Raw genomic sequence first — 20,537 nt, 5'->3', positions numbered from 1 at the left:
TCAACAGTTTGCTCCCACACAGAAACATAAAGTGAAAAATACTGTTTGAGTACTAGTTATAGCATTAGATCTCAATGTACAGCACACTAAGGACAAAGATCCTACATGAGGAGTAAGTGCACAGTGACTCCTGTTGTTGACTTAACAAATTGACACTCTTGTTTATGGCATCAGTAATCACCCTAGGCTCTTGTCATGAGCTGCCAAGGCTATGGAAGCCCCTTGAGTTCACTGACTCTGATTATATTTAGACAAGGCCATGGTCAAAGTGGAAGTTCTCTCCTCCCTTCAGAGAAAGGTACCTCTTTCTTTGATGACCCATTCTTTCCACTGGGATCTCACTCGCGGAGATCTTTCATTTAGTTTTTTTTTTTTTTTTCCCCAGAGTGTCTTGGCTTTCCATGCCTGAAATACTCTCATGGGCTTTTCAGCCAGATCCGCATGCCTTAAGGGCTGATTCTGAGGCCAGAGTGCTATTTAGGACATCTGCCAGAATCTGAACTTTCAACATGCATTGTTTATATACATGAGACCCCACAGGGTTCCTTTGAACAGACACATTGGAGGGATACACTAATTACCAGAACAGCTGCTGAAGGGGCCTAAGAGATTGCAAATGAAGGAGACATGAGCTCTACTTTCCAGAAATGCTAACTTTTCCATGAACGAGGCATTCACCCCCTGAAACTGTGCAGAGAATGTATGATGTTTGTATATGTGCAGCTAGCTTTTCTAGTTTTTTGAAAGAGCCTATTCCACAGAAGCATTAGGAATTACAGCTACATTTTTCTTTTCTTTATTTTAAAGATTTAATAATTTTTTAAAAGATTTATTTTATTTTTTTGAAAGACAGAGTTACAGAGAGAGGTAGAGAAACAGAGAGAGGTCTTGGCTCTGCTGGTTCACTCCCCAGATGACCACAATGGCCGGAGCTGTGCCGATCCGAAGACAGGTGCCAGGATCCAGGAGCAAGGAGCCAGGAGCCAGGAGCTTCTTCCAGGTCTCCCACGCGGGTGCAGGGGCCCAAGGACTTGGGCCATCTTCCACTGCTTTCCCAGGCCACAGCAGAGAGCTGGATTGGAAAAGATGCAGCCGGGACCAGAACCAGTGCCCATATGGGATGCATACTTCAGGCCTGGGTGTTAACCTGCTGCGCCTCAGCGCTGGCCCCCAAAGATTTAATCATTTATTTGAAGGCAGAGTTACAGAGAGGCAGAGGCAGAGGCAGAGAGAGAGAGAGAGAGAGAGATAAAATCTTCCATCCATTGGTTCACTCCCTAGATGGCGGCAAAGGCTGGAGCTGCACCCATCTGAAGCCAGGAGCCAGGAACTTCTTCCAGATCTCCCATGCAGGTGCAGGGGCCCAAAGACTTGGGCCATCTTCCACTGCTTTCCCATGTTATAGCAGAGAGCTGGATTGGAAGTGGAGCAGGCAGGACTTGAGCTAGCGCCCATATAGTGCTCATATGGTAAAGTACTGCAGGCCACAGCTTTACCCTCTAAGCTACAGCACCAGCCCCTACAGCTATATTTTCCTTTGTTTCACCGACAGTTCTCAAATTTTTCTTCAGCCAGGGATATTCAAAATTTGATTTTTCTGCATTTTGCCTCAGCACATTTATGAGACAGAGAAACAAGGTGCTCTATAATAAGAAGCTTCTTGTGAACCTTACTTTCCTAAGACACCAAAATCCATGTACTTGCTTTGCTTCCCACTTTGGTCTTATCTTGAGTCTCTGCTATTCCACAAAGGAATTTATAAAATGACAGCTGGAAATGGCCTAGCAGGTCATTCTGTTCATGCACTGGATTTGTTTTATTTTTAAAGAAGTTTCTGAAATATTTCCTAATATGCCAAAGGGTCCACACAGCCAAGGCTGTAAGTTATTAGTTTTCTTACTATATCTTTGCACTCAAATTTAAAAATAATATCCTACTATCAAATGTAAAGGAAGAAGGAAATAACTGATCTAATTTACTGAGGTTTTTGTTGACATTTTCTTGGTTTTCATAAAACATCAGCAAGTGGTCTACTGTCCTTATTACTAAAAATAATATTAGGTTTAAAATAATTGTGCTGTTGCTTGAAATAGTAGATGAGAATACCCTTCACAAATGATGCACTGGCATGCAGAAGAATCTAGGGCACTTAAAACTACAGACCATCTTGGTTTCACCCACCTTCATCCTAGTTCAAACAATTAAGGATTCATTCTGCTATGTTCTGTGGGAAGAGAAATTGTTGGTCTTACTTTATCTGTGTTGCATGCTATTATTTGTGACATGAGGTGACAGAGATATATTGTGTCTACATTGAGATTTGGTCCAGATAGTCATCCTAAGGACAACACAAATTGCCTTAAAATAATCAATGCACTTGAATTTTGTGTGCTTAATATGTCACAGGAGAATTGATAGTTCTTGCCACATCCTGGGCCAGGAACAGGAAGAGTATAGTAATACAAGGGATAGAATTAGACACTTCAGTGAAAATTTTTCAAAGGACAGGTTTATAAATGTTGATGAACATTTAGTGAGATTCCTCCAAAGAACAGAAGAGTGGCTTCCCCTCCTCATTCGCAGGAAAGAGCTGTGAATGTTGAGAAGAATATGAGATAGGGAACAGCAGAATTTTAAAGAGGGTCATTTTTGAAGGGAATATTTAGGAATAATGCTAAGGGCCCAAGAATCTTTGCAACAATGAAAATGGATCAACATTTCGTTTGTTTGTTCACAAAGAAATTTTGCTACTAGGGAGGGAGGCACAGATGATTTAGTTTCCCTGTGCAAACTTTCTGTACCCAACTGGCCTTCAAGTCCTACAGATAAAGCACTGGATATCACTGAAATTCATCCCAATTCCACTAAAATCTTGATTCTTTGGTGGAATTTAAAATATGCTAGATCAAATTTTATTATGCAAATAAAATACAAAAAGAAATATAGAAAGTTACATTAGTTTGAATCTAGCCTTATATATGGGTGTGTGGGTGTATTGTAGATTGTAGTCTCTGATAACAAACTAAGATAAATTTCAAAATAGAAGTGTTTCTAAAATTAATGGTTGAACATTATCAGAAATAAACAAAGAGCTCAGTTTTCCCAAGGTATATTGATTTTCTAGTTCAATTCAATGGAGAAGACATTGTGCTAGGGAGTGTAGCAGAGTCCATAGATGAGTAACATGTGCTTCCAACTTAGAGGCACTTACCATCGGTGATAGAGACAAAGGTTTTCAGCTCACCATGCTAAAAGGCTAGTGTTGATAAGTGATTGTGCAGCAAAGAGTTAACTCTGGAGGTATGGGTAGCTCCAACCACGCACATTCAGCAGACACATATTTTGAATACTGGCTCTTGTCTGGCTGCTTGTAGAACCTAAGCCAAGTCCTTGAAATGTTCTGTTTGATGACAATGTTTTGTATACTTGAGGCCTAGGGGTATGTTGCCATAATCTGACAAAATTACTCATGTTGATGAAGTAATATGTCCTGAAGACCCATTTTGCATTTGGAAGGAGGCTGGAGTAAGCAAGTGAGTTCAGAGACATTGGGTTCTGTTTGCCTACAAGTCCGACCAGGCTTGAATGAGCTTTCTTGTGGATAACATTTTGCTGGTGTTGTTACATACCATTGCTGGAGAATTAAGTGCTTCCTGTGCAACTCTACTGGGAGAGGATCCCTACAAGCTTAAACTAATTTCTCTTGAACCTTGCCCTATTTGCTTTACTAATTGTAATCCACCTCTTTTCTGCAGTAAATCATAATTGAATATTCAGTTTCTGAGTCCTATTAGAATACTTTTGGCATATCATTGAGACTGGAGTTGACCTTGGGGACCTCAGACCCACAGTGTAATTTTTTTTTAGTGATAAATAAATGCCAAATGATTCTCAATTCTTTATTTTCATACTTTCTGAATTTGTTACCTGAATTCAAAGAGCATTGATGTATTTATTACCTTTAGCCCTGATGAGCTAACATGAGTCTTGCTCAGTGTATCTCCAGGCCTATAGACTTCTTGTTGGTCTTGTATTCTCCTAAACTTATTGTAAAGCTGATGCCCCATAGGCCTTGGGTAGGAGGGTGCTTGTTTCAAGCTCCTACTAGAATTTCCTAGAAAGGAGGCTCCTCCTCCTTTACTAACACCTCATAGAGCCTCAGACCATGCCCCATCAAGGCAATGTCTATTCCAGTGAGATCCCTTTCTACCCTCTGCCCTCAAGGAAACATTTGTCAATATCAGGAGACAATTGTTAAAACTGGGGGAGGCAGTTACTGGCATCTAATAGGCAGAGGCCAAAGATACAGCTCAACATCCTACCTTCCACAAGAAAGCCCTTCACAATAAAGAACTATCAGGTTTCAAGCATAAACACTGCAAAGGTCAAGAAACAGTGATTTAGATGAATACTCTAGTGTAACAAATTTAATCAAAGAATATTTACTTATTAAAAAACTGAAAATAAGATAGAAAAACTTGTGAAAAAATGTATCTTCATTTAATCATACTGGGATGTTTTAAATGAGGTTCTTAAAACTCTTGGAGAAAAAAGTGATAAAAAAATTTGGCAACAGAAATTTATTGATTAGTTTTCAATGTTAGGTACAACATATATAACTTCATCACATGATTACAATTCAATATTTGTGCTTTGTAGGGTAAGTAAACATTTATTCAAGCACAAGAAAATTCTACACATAATATTCTTGAATTTTTTAAAAAATAAATATATCATTTCCATTTAGTAGCACAAAGAAGCACACTTCAGTTTGATATAATGGGTATATTTTAAAATTTGACATTGGTTAATGTGTCAAATTAAACATATAGCCTGAATTTGAATTATGTGTATATCAAATACCCAATGTACTGGGAATGGTTCCTGGGGTATGTGGGTGGAGAGGGATGTGTGGCTTACAATGAAACTTTCTTGGTTTTTCACGAGATGGGATAATAGATCAGTTGGCCAGTACTGGTGACATTGGGCTTTGTTCACATATAAATTACTTTGAAGTCTTTAGAATCTTTAGAATAAAAGTATAGCATTTCAGAAAATATTTTACAAACACCTGTTTGATGAAGAAAATAAAAGTTAATGTAGCTCACTTAGTTGGAAGAAAAGAAAACTTATTAGGGAAATATTAGATACCTCTGTTTTTCAAAAGAAAGTGTGCATTATGAAAATACTTAAAATATGATAAGGTATTCTCTTTCCTAAACTTAATGCAAATATATTTGAACCAGGAAAAATGTATCATCCTTACTGATTGTGTTAAATGCAGGCTAGTACTCTGTGTACATCATTTTGAATGTCCTTGAAGTAGCATGTCTGCTATATGTGGGTATGAAGGTCATAATCAGAGTAAAAATCAACCACAAAAGCTCAGTGTACATATATGAGTTTAGACCACAATCTCTTCATATTTTATAAACCTCTATGATGACTTGATATATTACTTAAAATAATAATCTCTCCATACTTTATAATAAAAATAAAATAAAAGTTTATATTTTGTATAATTCAATATTCAAGCAGAGTTTATCTCAAAACACTTCTTAGTAAGGAAGTTTTCTCTAAAGTTCAGATTTCTGTAATTATGTGCCCAAGTAATATAGTGATGGAAACAAAGAAATCTTCAGGATTCCCCTCCCTCAGTTGAACACCAATAGCTTTCTGATTAATTAGAAACCCATATATTGTTGGGGAAAATGGGGCATTTATTTGTGGTTCACAGTAAGTAAATGAAATCAACCTCAGTAGAGAACATTGATACACTTTTGCATTTCAACAATAGTCACCGATATTATTTTGAAAGTGGGAATCTTTTCTATAAAGGTTTAGAAATTTTTATTTATATCTTAAATGCTTGGCTGGGCTGGAAACTTACTTTTTCCTTCATGTGCTCAGAAAAGTAAAATAAATGTTATAGCATAGTTTATAAAATTATTTTGAGCAATGATTTTGTTTCCAGTTGATTCACATAATTAGAGATATTACACACCATTTTACATTATCAAACATATGTGCATCTAGTTTTTCCTGGAGTTAGGACCTAATTAAATATTTTCTGATTTGGGCCCAATTCAAGTTTCTCCTTTTCCAGCCATTCAAATGCAAGCTCTTTTGAATTCACCCACAGATTGTATTGATTCGTACAGACCTACATTTGTCTTTTGCTCAGATTGAGTCTGTGTGCAGTGGACTTGAGCAGCAGATTTTTAAAGCTCTGCCAATGTGATATGATGTTTTGAGAAAGTTTAGAGCATTCAGAGCAAACCATAATAATCTAAGTTGAGACACAGTAGAGGAAGGCTCTAACGGGAAAAGCTGCTTGATCCCAGTTCTAACAGCCAGTCGAAGAGACTTGGGGCTCCATCCCTCTGCTCCTCGTGCATTTTGCAGTACTGGACCACTGCGTGAAAGATATCCCCCACTTTCCAGGACTTCTGATGAACCAGCCGCACGACATCTAGGAACTGAAATAAAACAGAGTTAGGGTGCATGTGTCAGAGGGTCTGCAAAACCGTTTCATTTGACCACTCTTCCTAAGCTAATGACTCACTTCTGAATCATGTCAGGGGACTGTTTTCTAGGATAGTCTGTTTCCTCTTCAGAATTTTTAGATCAATAGAAAAATCCCTTCAACTAAATTGGGATTTTCCTCCCAGCAGTTGCTATTTATTGATAAGAGGGGAGTAAATGGAATCAGGTTCACTGATCAAGGAGTCAATCTACTCAATATTTAGAGTCTCCTCAGGTCTGTTTTTCTCTGGGTGGGCCTTTCAGTAACAGAACTGTACATCTGTCTTCCAATTCCTCTGCCTACAGAACAAAGATTCTCATTGGATTTGTATATTCAGGCAAAATAATTCTGGTGCTGAATATTCAGATAGGGCCATCTACTCCTTCCCCATTCCAGCTTGAAGAGCAGCCCTTCACCCTGGGTGCTAAGCTAAAGCCTCAAGAGAGGATGGCTTTGCAGAGCAACAGGAAAAGCAAAGAGCAAACATGGAAAAGAGGGAGGAAATGTCTGGACTAGTCAACTGATTTTTAGCATCAGCTTCAATTGGCCACGCCCCAGACGGTAAACTCTGAATTGTGGGCTTGAGGAGATAAAAGATGGGGAAATTATTGCAGGTTCTTTTCCCCATGAAAAATACAGGTGTGATAAAATACAGGGTGAAGACCTCCCAAACTACTTGGCCACTTTTTGAGGAAAGTAACAAGTAGCATGACCAGAAATTGTAGGAAGTACTTAACTATATGTAACTTCACTCACTTCTGTCATCATGGGAAGTAAGCATTTACAGGTGAAATAATGGTGGGTTTGAGAGGTGAAAAGTTGGCCATAGGATTATGGTCTTTAACATGTCAGTCCAATGTTCTTTTTACTACAACCTCCTTCTGTATGTTGGTGGCAGGAGAATACAGAGCTGATATCTATTTGGAGGGTTAGGCGAAAGAATGATTACCTGGTACATTTTATGAGAAGGAAAGTCATATTTGTTGGAAAGATGAGAATTGTGATTCAGTTTCTAGCCCTTCAATGGTTCCTTTTAGGTTTTTGGGGGAGTCATTTTATTTATTTGGAAGTGTGTGTGTGTGTGTGTGTGAGAGAGAGAGAGAGAGACAGAGAGACAGAGAGACAGAGAGATACAGATGTGGGCAGCCTCAGGCAGGCACCCCTCTTGTTTACACTTAAACATCTGGATGGAGACATCCTGGCACAGACAAAAGGCTAAGGAGATTCCAGGAAGAGGCAGGAAGAACCCTATCTCAGGGCTAAACTTCTTACAAGAGATGATGTAGATAATCAGTCACACCTGAAACTTGCATTTATCACATAGGTGTTTTACTATACCCTGTAATCAATGATTGATAACATTTTACGATCTGTTAAGTGGAAGAACCTTGTGGGGAACTCTTTGTAACCCCAAAAGTCTTTTAGATATGTAAATCTTTTGTGTGCCTTCTTGTATACAACTGGTCATGTTTAAATACTACTGGACTTGTTGAATAAATGAGCCTTGAGCAGTATTTGTCTTGGCTCCATTCTTTGCGTCCTTGTCCCCACATTCCCACTCTCTGTTTCAGAAAACCCGGTTCTTTGTTCTGCAGGCTGGCACATACAGAGATCTTCTACCCACTGGTTCACCTTCCAAATACCCACAAAATCCCAGGATAACCCAAACAAAAGCCAGGAAACCAGAGCTCAATGTGGTCTCCCACATTGGTGGCAAGGTAAGGGTTCCAGTACTTGAGCCATCCCCTACTGTCTTGAATAGTGTGCATTATCAGGAAGTTAGAATTAGGAGTTGAGTCAGGGCTCAAACCTACGCATTCTGATATAGGATGTGGGTATACCAAGCAGTGCCTAGTTACCCCAAATTCTCACTCCTTTTAGGATTGTCTTATTTACCTTTTTCTGTGTTTACTCAGAGATTAGAAACCAATCAGAAACTGGAACGTTAATTATATCCAGCTTCAGTTTGCTACTTTATTTCAATTACTTAAAAGTTGTCTCATAGAGAGCCCCTATTATATTACATTTTTTTTCTCTCAGCAGTGATGACAATAACTATTGGCTTTATTGGTGCTTTATTATCCTTGCTTGTCTTATACTGTCTTAATCAAAATAAAACTATTTTCTAGGCAAGAAAATGAAAGTTAACTTTTGATATCTTGAATCATAAACATTGTATTAAAAAGTTTCAGGATGTTGTGAAAACAGAGACAGATGGGAGGCAGATGGCCACTATATTATAGATAGAAATCTTTCAGGGGAAGGACAACATCTTAGCTACCTTCTTATAAATTGTGACTGCACTTGGAGGTGTTTAATGAATACTTGCTGAAAAGACAGAAGGAATGGATGACCAAATTTGCATCAAACATATTCAAACTTCTCGTGAATGGAATGGGAGAGGGAGCAGGAGTTGGGAGGGTTGCGGGTGGGAGGGAAGTTATGGGGGAGAAAAAGCCATTGTAATCCATAAGCTGTACTCTGGAAATTTATATTTGCTAAATAAAAGTTAAAAAAAAAAACTTCTCAAGAAGACTATGTGAAATATAGATGCAGGTGGGCAGTTGGAGCAATGTTTAAGTCACTACTTGGGACACTAGCATTCTCTATCTGAGTGACTGGTTCAAGTTCCAGCCCCTCTGATTATCATGCAGCTTCCTGTTAATGCACCTGGGAGGCAGTGAATGATGACTCAAGTACTTGCATCCCATCACGATGTGGGAGACCTAACTGACATTCCTGGTTGTTCCAGGCTTTGGTCTGGTCTAACCCTGCAATTGCAGAGATTTTTGGAGTGAACTGGTAGATGGAAGATTACTCTGTCTGTCTTTCTCTATCTCCTGCCTTTCAAATAAAATAAAAATAAGTAATAAAACTAAAAAGAAAGATGGACATCTAGTGTTTTTTGAGTGTGATCCTCTGATAAGCATTCTTGAATTTTAGACAATATATTTCAAATCTGTCATTTTAAAATGAACACACATATATTGGGACTGCTTGCTCAATAGTTTTCTACTGAGAGGATGCCCTACAACCATAGCAGGAAGTCATAGATCCAGGAATAGGCAGCACAGAGCTTGGGATGGGAAAATGGTAGTGGACAAGGAACAAAGTAAAAGCTTTCTATGAGGTCTGACTCTTACCACATGGTGACTGAGATTGGGCATGTACACCGTGGACATGAGATACCTCTCTCTCTCTCTCTCTGTTATTTATTTTATTTTATTTTTTCTGCTTACTGCAGTAGGAGTGGAGGGTCACCTCCTTCAATTCCATTAATCTTAATGTTAGAAGTTCAGTGAAACTATTCATTGCTTGGAAGCCTTCACCACCCCGCCTAGTTGACATTTTAGGAAATCAGTTAAAACTGTTTTGCTCATTAAGTAAATAGTCTCAAGAAGGATGATACTCCAGACAGTTATCAGCAATTTCTCATAATATTATGTAATACATACGTATATGTGTTATAGTACAAATACAAATACAAATGAGCTGTTACTTATTCTCAGTGTATAGGGAAGCTTCAAGTCATATTTTTGATTAAAGCGGTGAAAACGATAAGTTTTAGAATAGTGATCCCTAAAGAGGTTAAGGTGGAGAGGCTAAGACGTCCTGGCATGATTCAATCAATCAATTCTTTTTCCAGCTGTTAATGGACATCCAGGAAGTAGATGTTCCTGGTAGAGAAGGCTTGCACATCAAGTTCCTGTGGTCTCATTGATAGAGCCTCGTGGGTCACTGAGGGGTCACCAATGACCTTTGACCCAAGTCATCCCCTGAGGTTGCCTCCTGTCCCTTAACATGTCTTAGAAAGTTGAATCTATGTGAAGTACTTAAAAATATAAAATTAGTCTTAGCTCCTTTTGTTTACTTCACATAAACCCTGGCTCACTGGGCCACCACCTTACCAACTTTTACCTCTGAGTCATTGCCTGGGAGAGGAAGAATCAAAGCTCTAAGGTCAGTGTCAGTCTTTGATAAGCCCTTCCCGGAAAACTCACAGCCTTATACCTCACTGGAAGCCCAATACCACTTCTTTGCATTTATTTGGGGCCTGATGACCATGACCACAGGCTGCTGCTACTGAACTCAAAGCTGTCAAAAGGCCCCACCTGCTGGGCCACTCTGACAGTATTTGTTGAATGGCCATGGGCTACAATCTATCCCCTGATTTCTAAGTCCATGTTGGCCTCCCAATAAAGCAAGTTTTGAAAATGATCTGGCTCCTCTCTATATAGCATGTTCTGAGGTTGTGATGACTTAATCTCTGACAGGGAGACCTTGAAACATCTGTGGAGCTGAGGAGCAGGAGGTCTCCTGCCTTCTTTTCATTCTTCATTTAAAAAATGTTTAGATGAATATGAAACTAGATTGTAAAGAAGCTAGCAAAGTATATTGCCAGCTTATTTCTGTAGGCCTTATAAAATCATATTCCATTGAGGGTCTGACCCTTAAGTTTCATCATGCCTGTTCACACTACTGCCTTGGTATCTTCATAATCAGCTTTATCACATCAAGGATCTGGGGTTTTCTTTCTACTGCACTGAAAAATGAAACAAATTTAAAGTTCATTTTTTTCATTTAACAATCAATAATAACTAGGATTCCTTCCTATAGATCACAGTTATCATTTCTTTGGGCAAATATTTTGTCTTAGGAAATAAGAAGAATTTATCTTCTAAAATGGTTTTAAGTCAGTAAACTCTTTTAAGGAAAAGCATCCCATGACAGATGATTTTTATATTCTCGGGTACATTTAATAAATTAATAGTTTATGAAATTGTATGGCAGACTCTATGGGAGTTATTGCAAGCTGTGCAATTTTTTGAGAACATTCAACTTTGATTGCTGAAAGCTCCAAGGCAGAATTAGATTTCATTATGTAGAATTGAGGTGGTCCCTATATTGCTCCTGGCAATTATAGTCTCCCAGGTGTAATTTTGTCTGCTTTCTGTAATCCCAGATACATTTAAAAAACCCTGATGCCTGGATCTTATCCCTCCCCAGAGGAGATTCTGAACTAACTGATCAAAACCCGTGAACTAATTGGGGTCTGTATAAATTTCCCAGGTAACTCTAAAAACTAATTATGGTTGAGAATCTTGACTAAAGGATTGTGTTGAAAACAAATTCCATGTTTAAAATGAAAAGTTTAAGTTTAAAATGAAGAGTTCTTCTTTCCTTTGAGATGTATTTTTATAGAATTTATACTTTAACTGTAATTCTTTTTAAAAAAATTTAACAGTCAATATTATCAACATCTCTCCCATTCTTTTCCCACCACTTTGCTTGTGGAATGGGTTAAGAACTTGGGAATAAGGCTGCTTTTCTTCTGACTTCCTATTTTTTAAGTGATAAGCGTCTGTTTCCCTTCTCAGCATACTACTTTTCATTGCTCACTCTAAGTAAACAAAGTAATTCACAATGTCAGTTTAAAGATGAAAAAAGCACAGGATTTACTGGGAGACCTGTTATCAGGCTGTTCTAGTTTAAAGACACTCAAGGAATTTAAACAGAAGAATAAGAGATGAAGAGTAGTGATTTTTGGGTCTCAAAACCATCACAATCAACTTTGTGAACTTTGTGGTTGACTTTTTCTTTTTGAAAACAACTGAGCTCCTTAATTTTTGTTTATTTTGAAGTGACTAGGTAAATTTAACTGATTTCAAGGTCTTTGTTAATTAAATTAAACACTATTTTAGATGATCAAGTGTAAGGGTTTTGAGCCATTTTTATCCTGTTGTGTAGCATGTTTTAAGGCTATATCAAATTCTCCCACTCCTTCAGGATATTTCTTACGGAATAAGGTCTCAATGCACCAGGAAGGGAATATGAATTGTGAATAAAGTCCCAGGTGATTCTGTTTTGTGTGCATGTGTCTCATGGGCATAGTTTGACTAATGCAGTTTTCTGTGTCTTTCTTAAACTTGTTCAGGATAAGCTCCCAGCACATCTCATAGTTGCTGTTACTGACCCAAACCTCTCTTGGTTTATGTTCTCTTTTCTCTAGCTTCCTCTTGAACCAACATATAAAGTCAAGAGGTAGGGAAATTTTGTCTTTTTTCCTTGTATCTCCAGAGGTTGGTTTGTTGTTAATAAAAATATGGATTAGACATAAGCAAATGAAAAGTAAAGCTTGAAAATGAAGGAGCCATGTGTTAGAGGAATGACAATGCATTGGGCACTGCAAATATTTGGAATTTGTCCTTTGAGTTGATCCAAAACTGGAATTAATTGTAAGTTTTCTTTAAGTGCTTTCTAACTCCATGGCCAATTTCACAGGTAGGTGTGCAAAATATGAGCTGCTTCAAAATTTACTCATATTTTCTTCCCTGTTAGCCCATGCTCTAATTTCATAAGGCAGTGGGGAAAATGAGCAGGGAACAGCATAAAGAGGAGCACAATAGTTACATTAATTTGTCCAAAACCACTTCAAGATTCACATTAATAGGGACTCAGGGCATTCACCTATGAACGATGTTCAACAGAGTGACAATGGGCAGAAGGCCTTTTCTTAACAGAGACTTCTTAACTTTCCTTTTTATGGTTTTATTTAATGAATACAATTTTCATAGGTACAAGTTAGGAATATAGTGGTTTTCCCCCCATACTCTCCTTCCCACTACTACTCTCATCCTACCACCTACTCCCTCTCCCATCCCATTCTTCACTAAGATTAATTTTTAATTTACTTTATATACAGAAGACCAACTCTATACTAAGTAAAGATTTCAACAGTTTCTACACATACACATACACAACGTAGAAAGTACTGTTTGAGAACAAGTTTTGCAGTTAATTCTCATGATACAACTCATTAAGGGCAGAGGTCCTACATGGGGAGTAAGTGCACAGTAATTTCTCTTCTTAATTTAACAATTAACACTCTTATTTATGATGTAAGTAATCACCCAAGGCTCTTGCCATAAACTGCCAAGGCTATGGAAGACTTTTGTATCCACAAACTCTGTCAATATTTAGACAAGGCTATAAGCAAAGTGGAAGTTCTCTCCTCCCTTCAGAGAAAATTACATCCTTCTTTGATGGCCCCTTCTTTCCACTGGGGTCTCATTCACAGAGATTCCTCATGTAGGATATTTTTTGCAGCAGTGTCTTGGCTTTCCATGTCTGAATTGCTCTCATAGGCTTTTCAGCCACATCCAAATAGCTTTAAGGGCTGATTCTGAGGTCAGAGTGTTACTTAAAGCAATTGCCATTCTATGAGTCTGCTGTGTGGATTGCTTCCCATGTTGGACATTCCCTCCTTTTTAATTCTGTCTATTATTATTACCAGGCAGTTGATGCTATTTATATGGTCTCTTTAACACTTAATCCTATTTATACGTTTACTTCAACACTTAATATGATCACTTTAACAATTAAGATGACATTTTACAGCTTTACAGTTATAAACTTCCTCCTCCCTCTATTATTCTCCTTATTTTTTATTGAGATCTATTTTCAATTCACTTTATATATATATATATAAAACTCTGTTAAGTAGAGTTCAACATATAGTATGAAGAAGAGAAAAGAAAAAAAAGAAAATAAAAAATAATTAAATAAACAAAAAAACTGTTCCTCGACAGTCAAGATGAGGGCTGTTCAAATCATTGCTTCTCAAAGTGTCAATTTCACTTCTACAGCCTTATTTTAGGTGCGCTGTTAGTTCACAGATCAGGGAGAACATATAGTATTTTATAGTATTTGTCCCTTTGGGATTGGCTTATTTCACTAAGTATGAAGTTTTCTAGATTGGTCCTTTTTGTTGCAAATGACTGGATTTCATTTTTTTAAACTGATGTGTAGTATTCCATAGTGTACATATCCCATAATTTATTTATCCAGTCTTTGATTGATGGGCATTTAGGTTCATTCCATGTCTTACCTATTGTGAAATGAGCTGCAATAAACCTGGAGGTACAGGTAGCTCTTTTGTTTACCAACCTTAACTTTCTCAAAGCAAATCAGAAACCAGTGAGAGACTTGCTCTTGTGATAACACAGGCTCCATGGAAAACATTCTGTCTTCTACTCTACTTGAAAATGGCCACTTAACTAAGTATTTAAAAGCAATATTGATAATAGAAAGGGTGTCAGAATGTTGCTTAAGGGTTTTCTTTATGTAACCAGTTCAGTCACAGACAACAAATGATGGTGCCCATTTATGGAAAAGCTGCCATGTATGTAGAACCTTAATTGATTCTTAAAAAAGTTACAAGATTTAGTGTCTGGAATTATGTTATTTAAAATTAAATTTTAAATTAGCTGATGCTAATTGAATGAATAATGTAGCATCTATTGTTTTCTTGATAATCCTAGTGTAACATTTATTTAAAAAATAGTGAGCAAAGGCAGCTATTTTTTTAGAGTTGAAAATGGGTCAAGGATAGACAAATATCAAGTCAGAGCATGATGTATATAATTAAGGCATTATGGAAACACCCATTACTCTTGCACCAAATTGAGTTTTATAGATATATATTTACAAAAAAGTATTGCTTCTTCAAAAAGGTGGATTGTATAAAAATATATTCCATTAAGATACAATTTGAAAAGCAGCATGAAATAAGGGAATAGTTGGAGAGCAAATTGGAAACCAACCTGGTTTCATTTTCCCATGAACCTGGGAGTGTGCTCTGGAGAATATTCTTTTTCCTCAACTCATGACAGGGGGGCCTTTGACATTAGGGTACTGTGCTCTTTCATTCCATCTTTTGTACTGGAGTTGGGGGGAGGGCTGGGTGATAAGGTTGGAGTAGAGCTTATCAAATAGTGAACCTCACAGCTCTTTGCAAATAAAGGTATGACAAGTATAGCTGGTTACCCAGATCTGGTTGGGATGGAACAGTGGGCAAGTCCAGGCATGAAAAACAAGTGCTCAGCAGGCCCTTTCTTATCAGAGGGAGACATTCTGAGACCAACAGTGGCTGCCTGAAGCTAAGGAGAGTAATGGAGCATGAATTTTTTTCCTACACATGCATATCTAAGATAGACTTGATTTTCTCACTTACAAGGAGAATTTCATGGCTTCTTTTTAGAATATTTGTTTGCCATTATCACTACTTTTGTGCTTTGGGGGACATTATGAATTGAAAAAAGGGGTTACTTAAACACAAGCACTATAACATCATGACAGTGGGTCTGATAACTGTGATGGTTACTCAGCAGTTAACAAGTAGGAAACACACAGAGGCTTGAAACATGACCAAGGAGATGATTTATGTCCCAGGTGGGTCAGCGTGGAACATGCAGGATTTCACTGTGCTACTCAGAGAAACATGCAGTTTAAAACTTATGGAATGGTTACTTTTCATCAAGAATTTTGGACTGTGGTTGATGATAAGTAACTAAAAACAGAAAGTGAAACCATGAATGGAGGTACTACCGTACATTACTGCTTGGAGAGAGTTTGAAGTGGGAGAAGGCTTGAGAAATGAATGAATTCTGTCCCCTTCCTGGTTGTTCCAGTAACAAGTACCCTGCGCTGGTGATACAGAAATGATAAGCTGCTCTAACCCCCATGTGTAAGGGCAAGAAGTTAAAGGACATTTCCATTCAGGCTGCTAAACTTGGGCACTGAGAATTAAAGCACAATTGCACATTCAAAAGATTCAAAATTCTAACTCCAAGGTCATTTATCCTGAAAGAGATGCTTTTAAATAAAAGCAGGCAGTATTTTGTAGAGAAAACAGGTTCAGGGATGAGGCTATGCTATCATTACCTGAGAAATCTCTCAGGTGCCAGCTTCTCTGACTCCCAATTTTCTCATTAGTAAAAGAGACATAATGCACATTGTTCACTTCTCACAGACACAGTATAGGAGGTACATGGAGATACTAATGATAGCAAGACATAAAAACAGACCATGGTTTTGCAACAGTCAGGGTTTGAAAATATAACCCAAGGTTTTCAGCCTTAATATCTGGGGCCAAGGATAGGAAGACATATCATGTTTTTAATATACTGCCTTATATGGTCGAAGAGATTCTTCAGATAACTTGGTCAGAAGTTAATAAGAGAGATAATCAAGTGAGCCTAATCTAAGCAAGGAATGCTGGCTGGTGGAAGATGTCAGAGATTGACAGCATGGGAATAGGAGTGGCCAAGGAAGTGACAAGGAAGGTGAGCAGCCTCTACAAATTGAGTGTGGCTCTTAGCTGATAGGCGGTAGAGAAATGGGAACTTAGATGTACAACTCCAAGGAACTGGATTAAGGCAACCCAGATGAGCTTGCACACTTTTCTTCTTTGGGAGCTCTTCGTGATAGCACATCCAGTCTGCTTGACTTCTGGCTCCTAAGTCCTGAGCACAGGTCACAGATGAATTCACCTGGACTTCTGACTTAACTCGGTATTGTTTTAAGCTGATAAAATTGTAGCAGTTTGTTAAGAAGCAATAAAAGGAAATACAGCATTATTAACTTGAAATTAATTAAATTTTTGCTGAAGAAAAATATTTTTAGATTATGGAAAATTGAGCTTGAAGACATTTCCAGATAGACTCATGCTTTAATCTTAATAGCTGAGATCCTACTATAGTTGAAATTAGAGATATGGAATTAGAGTGGGAGATGTTATTAATTTTGAGGTTGGTAAAGGCTCTATTCCCCAGTTTTATGTTTCTGGTGCATGGGAAATGATATGAGAAAATTCTAATGCAAACATATCATAAGGAATTAAAATGCCTTCTCAAGTAGGGGTGGGCATTGTGGCACAGCAGGTTAAACAAACCACTTGTGACTTCTGTATTCATATCAGAGTGTCTGGGGTTGAGTCTCACCTCTGTTCTGATCCAGATTCCTGCTAATTCATTTGGAAGGCAGATGGTTCTTGCCACCCACGTAGGAGACCTGGATGGAGTTCCTGGCTTCTGGCTTTGGCCTGGCTCAGTCCCTACTATTGTGTGCATTTTGGTATGAATGAACCAGGAGATAGAAAATCTCTTTGTTTTTCCCTCTGTCTCTTCCTGTCTCTCTGTAACTCTAGAGCCTTCAAATAAATAAATAAACTTTAAAAGAATTCTAATGTTAAAAATTAATGACTTCTCAAGTAGACATCAAGCGTAACAGTCAAGAAAACCACATGCCAACCTGAGTGCCTGGATTTGATGCCTGACTCCAGCTTCCTCCTAATGCAGACCTTGGGAGGCAGCAGTGACGGCCAAAGCAATTGTTTCTCTGCTCTTCATGTGGGAAATTAGATGGCGTTCCCAGCTCCTGGCTTCAGCCTAACCAAACCCAGGCTGATGTGTGCAACTGGTGAGTGAACTAACAGATGGCAGCTCTTTCTCTCTCTGCCTCTCAAACAAAACAAACAGAAGAAATAACAAAAAATGCCTCCTTGACACTATACCGCAGCTTGTTTTAAGTGTCAGTGTGCCTCACTTCAGTTTCCATTATATATCAGCTCCTTTCCTCTTACTTTTATTTTAAATAATTGTTAGGAAGAGATTGGCCCCAACATAAGGAAACAGCAAAAATTAATGATTCTTTTGAGAAAGTTCCTATGGTCTCTATTTTCCACATTGTCACCAACTAGTTAAGAGAAACTGAAGGTCAAAGAAACAGTAATCATGATTATATTTATACAGGGGAAGGCAATTTTCAAAGTTTTAGCTATAATGTTGAGATCAGAGCAAGTCGAGATTGAACGCTTATGATTCCAACAGATTTAGTGAGTTTTCAGCATCAATATAAACACAGATTCATTGATTTCTACTCAAACATGGAATTCAGTACCTTTTCTATTCTGTTTTCCTGAGATTTCTTGAAGTAGATTGTGGGAATCCCAAGTTCGGAGGCAGCTATCCACTGCAGAGTGGCTCGCAGCTCGGCGTCAGGGCACTCGGGCTCCAGGTCAAAGTTGATCACCAGCAGGCTCCTCTGGTGGCTGGATGTTCCCACTGGTGGTCCAGTGTCACATTCTGAACACAGACACAACCACAGCCTTACTTTGCTTTCCCAAGGGAGATCCCAGTCAATTGTGTGTCAAAATCATGGGAATGTCGCTTACCCTTAATGTTTTCTGGCTGTTGTTTAGGAATCTCCTTTTCTTCTCCTGATTCACTTTGGGAAAAAAACAACAGTGTATGATTGGTAATGTTTAGGAAGAGTAAACTGTGAATGGAAGATGAGGTGATGGGTCCTATTGATTGAACAGCTTCCAAAGGTTATTTTAGGCTCACTGTTTTTGAACAATGGAATGCTGAGGAAGTGTCCATTTGGCTATTATATAGGATTACTAAGTCTGCCAAAAAATCACCATTAGCCAATAAGAAGGCCAGATAACCTGGATGCTTTTAATTGGGATGATTGGTGCATTAGCTCCAAGAAATGCACTTTCTCTTCTTTTCAATCTCCCTTCTATAAACGGTCACAACTTTGGACAGTCCAGGAGAGATTTTCTAGGTAACTAATTCTGACATGTAAGTTTATCTTTCTCCTGTATTTTACTTGTCCTTAAATGACCATAAGTTGTCAAGTTGTCATAGTGATTTTTTTAAACCATAGTAACAACATAAGCTTGATTTTAATCTAGGAAAATATCTGTCTACAGGTATATGATTCTTTGTTCTAAAATAAATGAAAAGCTAACAAACTGCAGAAGTTAAGTTGTGCAACAAAGTATTTCTGCTTATTTAAAATTTTCTTCTTTCTTTTTATAGTCTGGGGGTAGAGTTAGGAGTTCACAATTGATGTATTTCATTAGCTATGGTGATGTTTAATAGTGGAGATGTTTTCATATGGTGAATATTTATTACAAAGCTTTGTACTTTGTGGGATGACTCAGTAAATGCTTCCAAATGAGAGCATATGGCCCAATAGCTGAGAGGAAGTGACCATCCTGGAAAACCATGGTTGTCTTATATTTTAATACAATCTAGAAACTAGAGTAGAGGAGTTCTTTTTCTTTTTCTTTTTTGAGGAGTTACATTGGAATTTTGTTACATATTTCACACAACAAAAATACTGAATCCAAGAAACATTAGGTGCATATTTGTGACATTATTGAGAGAAGATACATGATTTTGCATTGACCTATTAATTCTGCTTATGTTGATGTATGCAGGCAGGAGTGGGAGGCAGGAGGAATGGGAAGAAATTAAACTATGATACTTTAGTGCAGGCAGTGGTGTTATAATTTGACTTGTGATGCTGTAAATGAAGACAAAGGAACAAATGCTTCAGATATATTCCATTACCCATAGGATCTGAGATCAGTTACCCAACCTGTCCTTGGTAAGGGGCTCTTTAAAATGTGCTTTTGATGATAGTCAGATTCTTGTAATTGCTAAGATCTGGCTGATAGATGCCACTGTACTCTTGATGTTAAGAGGCAGAGTCTAGTCATTCTCTCATGCATATCTGATTACACATAGAAACACCAGTTTCCCAGTGTCTAGATTTTCTGTTCCCCCTCTATTTGGGTGACATATGGGAAGAGGTACAGTCTCTGTTACTAGGGAGCTGCTGGATCCTGAGTATGATTTCTCTGAATTCAAGATTTCCCTGGGGTCACAGACTCATACTCTAGAGGCAGCTAAACCTGAGGCAGAAAAATAAATTTACTTCAGTGTGCTGTTAGTTTGCTCATTTTGTTTTTTGACTTCTTTAAAATATGTGTGTTCTCTTCTGTATTTTGACTCATGGCTGTGTGAACCAATAAAGAATGCTTGTAATCTTTAATCACTAAGGAATGCATTTGATTAAAAACTGAAATAATAAATATCTTAGTTCCAGATAGTGACTGAAGTAATAGCCCAGGGAGTAACTTTAGTTCTGTATTTTGCATCTTTCTCAAGTTGCAGAAATATTTAAATAATTAACCAATGTATAATGGTCAAAAATGGGTTTCAATTCACTTGATTTTCCAGAAGAATTACTATTTTAATGTGGTCTTGACCTCCTTTTGTCCTCCTTCTCTGTGTCACATTTTATGGAGCACATATTGTGTTTCTCTAAGTGCTTTCTTCTGTTGGACTTTTCCCACACCGTGAGGAGCACAATTATT

General features: G+C 37.9%; 1 protein-coding gene across 3 annotated transcripts in view; it reads right to left on the bottom strand.

Moving 5' to 3' along the window:
* Positions 1-4,565: 4,565 nt before the first annotated feature.
* The window catches only part of SPHKAP (SPHK1 interactor, AKAP domain containing), a 186,980-nt gene continuing 171,008 nt past the window's right edge, over positions 4,566-20,537 (bottom strand). For all 3 annotated transcript variants that reach the window (XM_008259275.4, XM_008259274.4, XM_008259276.4), the window contains 3 exons: positions 18,540-18,592; positions 18,266-18,450; positions 4,566-6,479 (listed from right to left, as the gene is read on the bottom strand). In XM_008259275.4, the coding sequence (XP_008257497.2) occupies positions 6,318-6,479; positions 18,266-18,450; positions 18,540-18,592 (400 nt within the window). In that variant the 3' untranslated portion in view covers positions 4,566-6,317. The remainder of the gene's footprint in view (positions 6,480-18,265; positions 18,451-18,539; positions 18,593-20,537) is intronic.

This window comes from Oryctolagus cuniculus, chromosome 3 (genome assembly GCF_964237555.1).
Source record: "Oryctolagus cuniculus chromosome 3, mOryCun1.1, whole genome shotgun sequence".
NCBI lineage: Eukaryota > Metazoa > Chordata > Mammalia > Lagomorpha > Leporidae > Oryctolagus > Oryctolagus cuniculus.
Note: the sequence above shows the minus strand (reverse complement) of the source record. Positions and strands in the feature narration are given on the sequence as shown.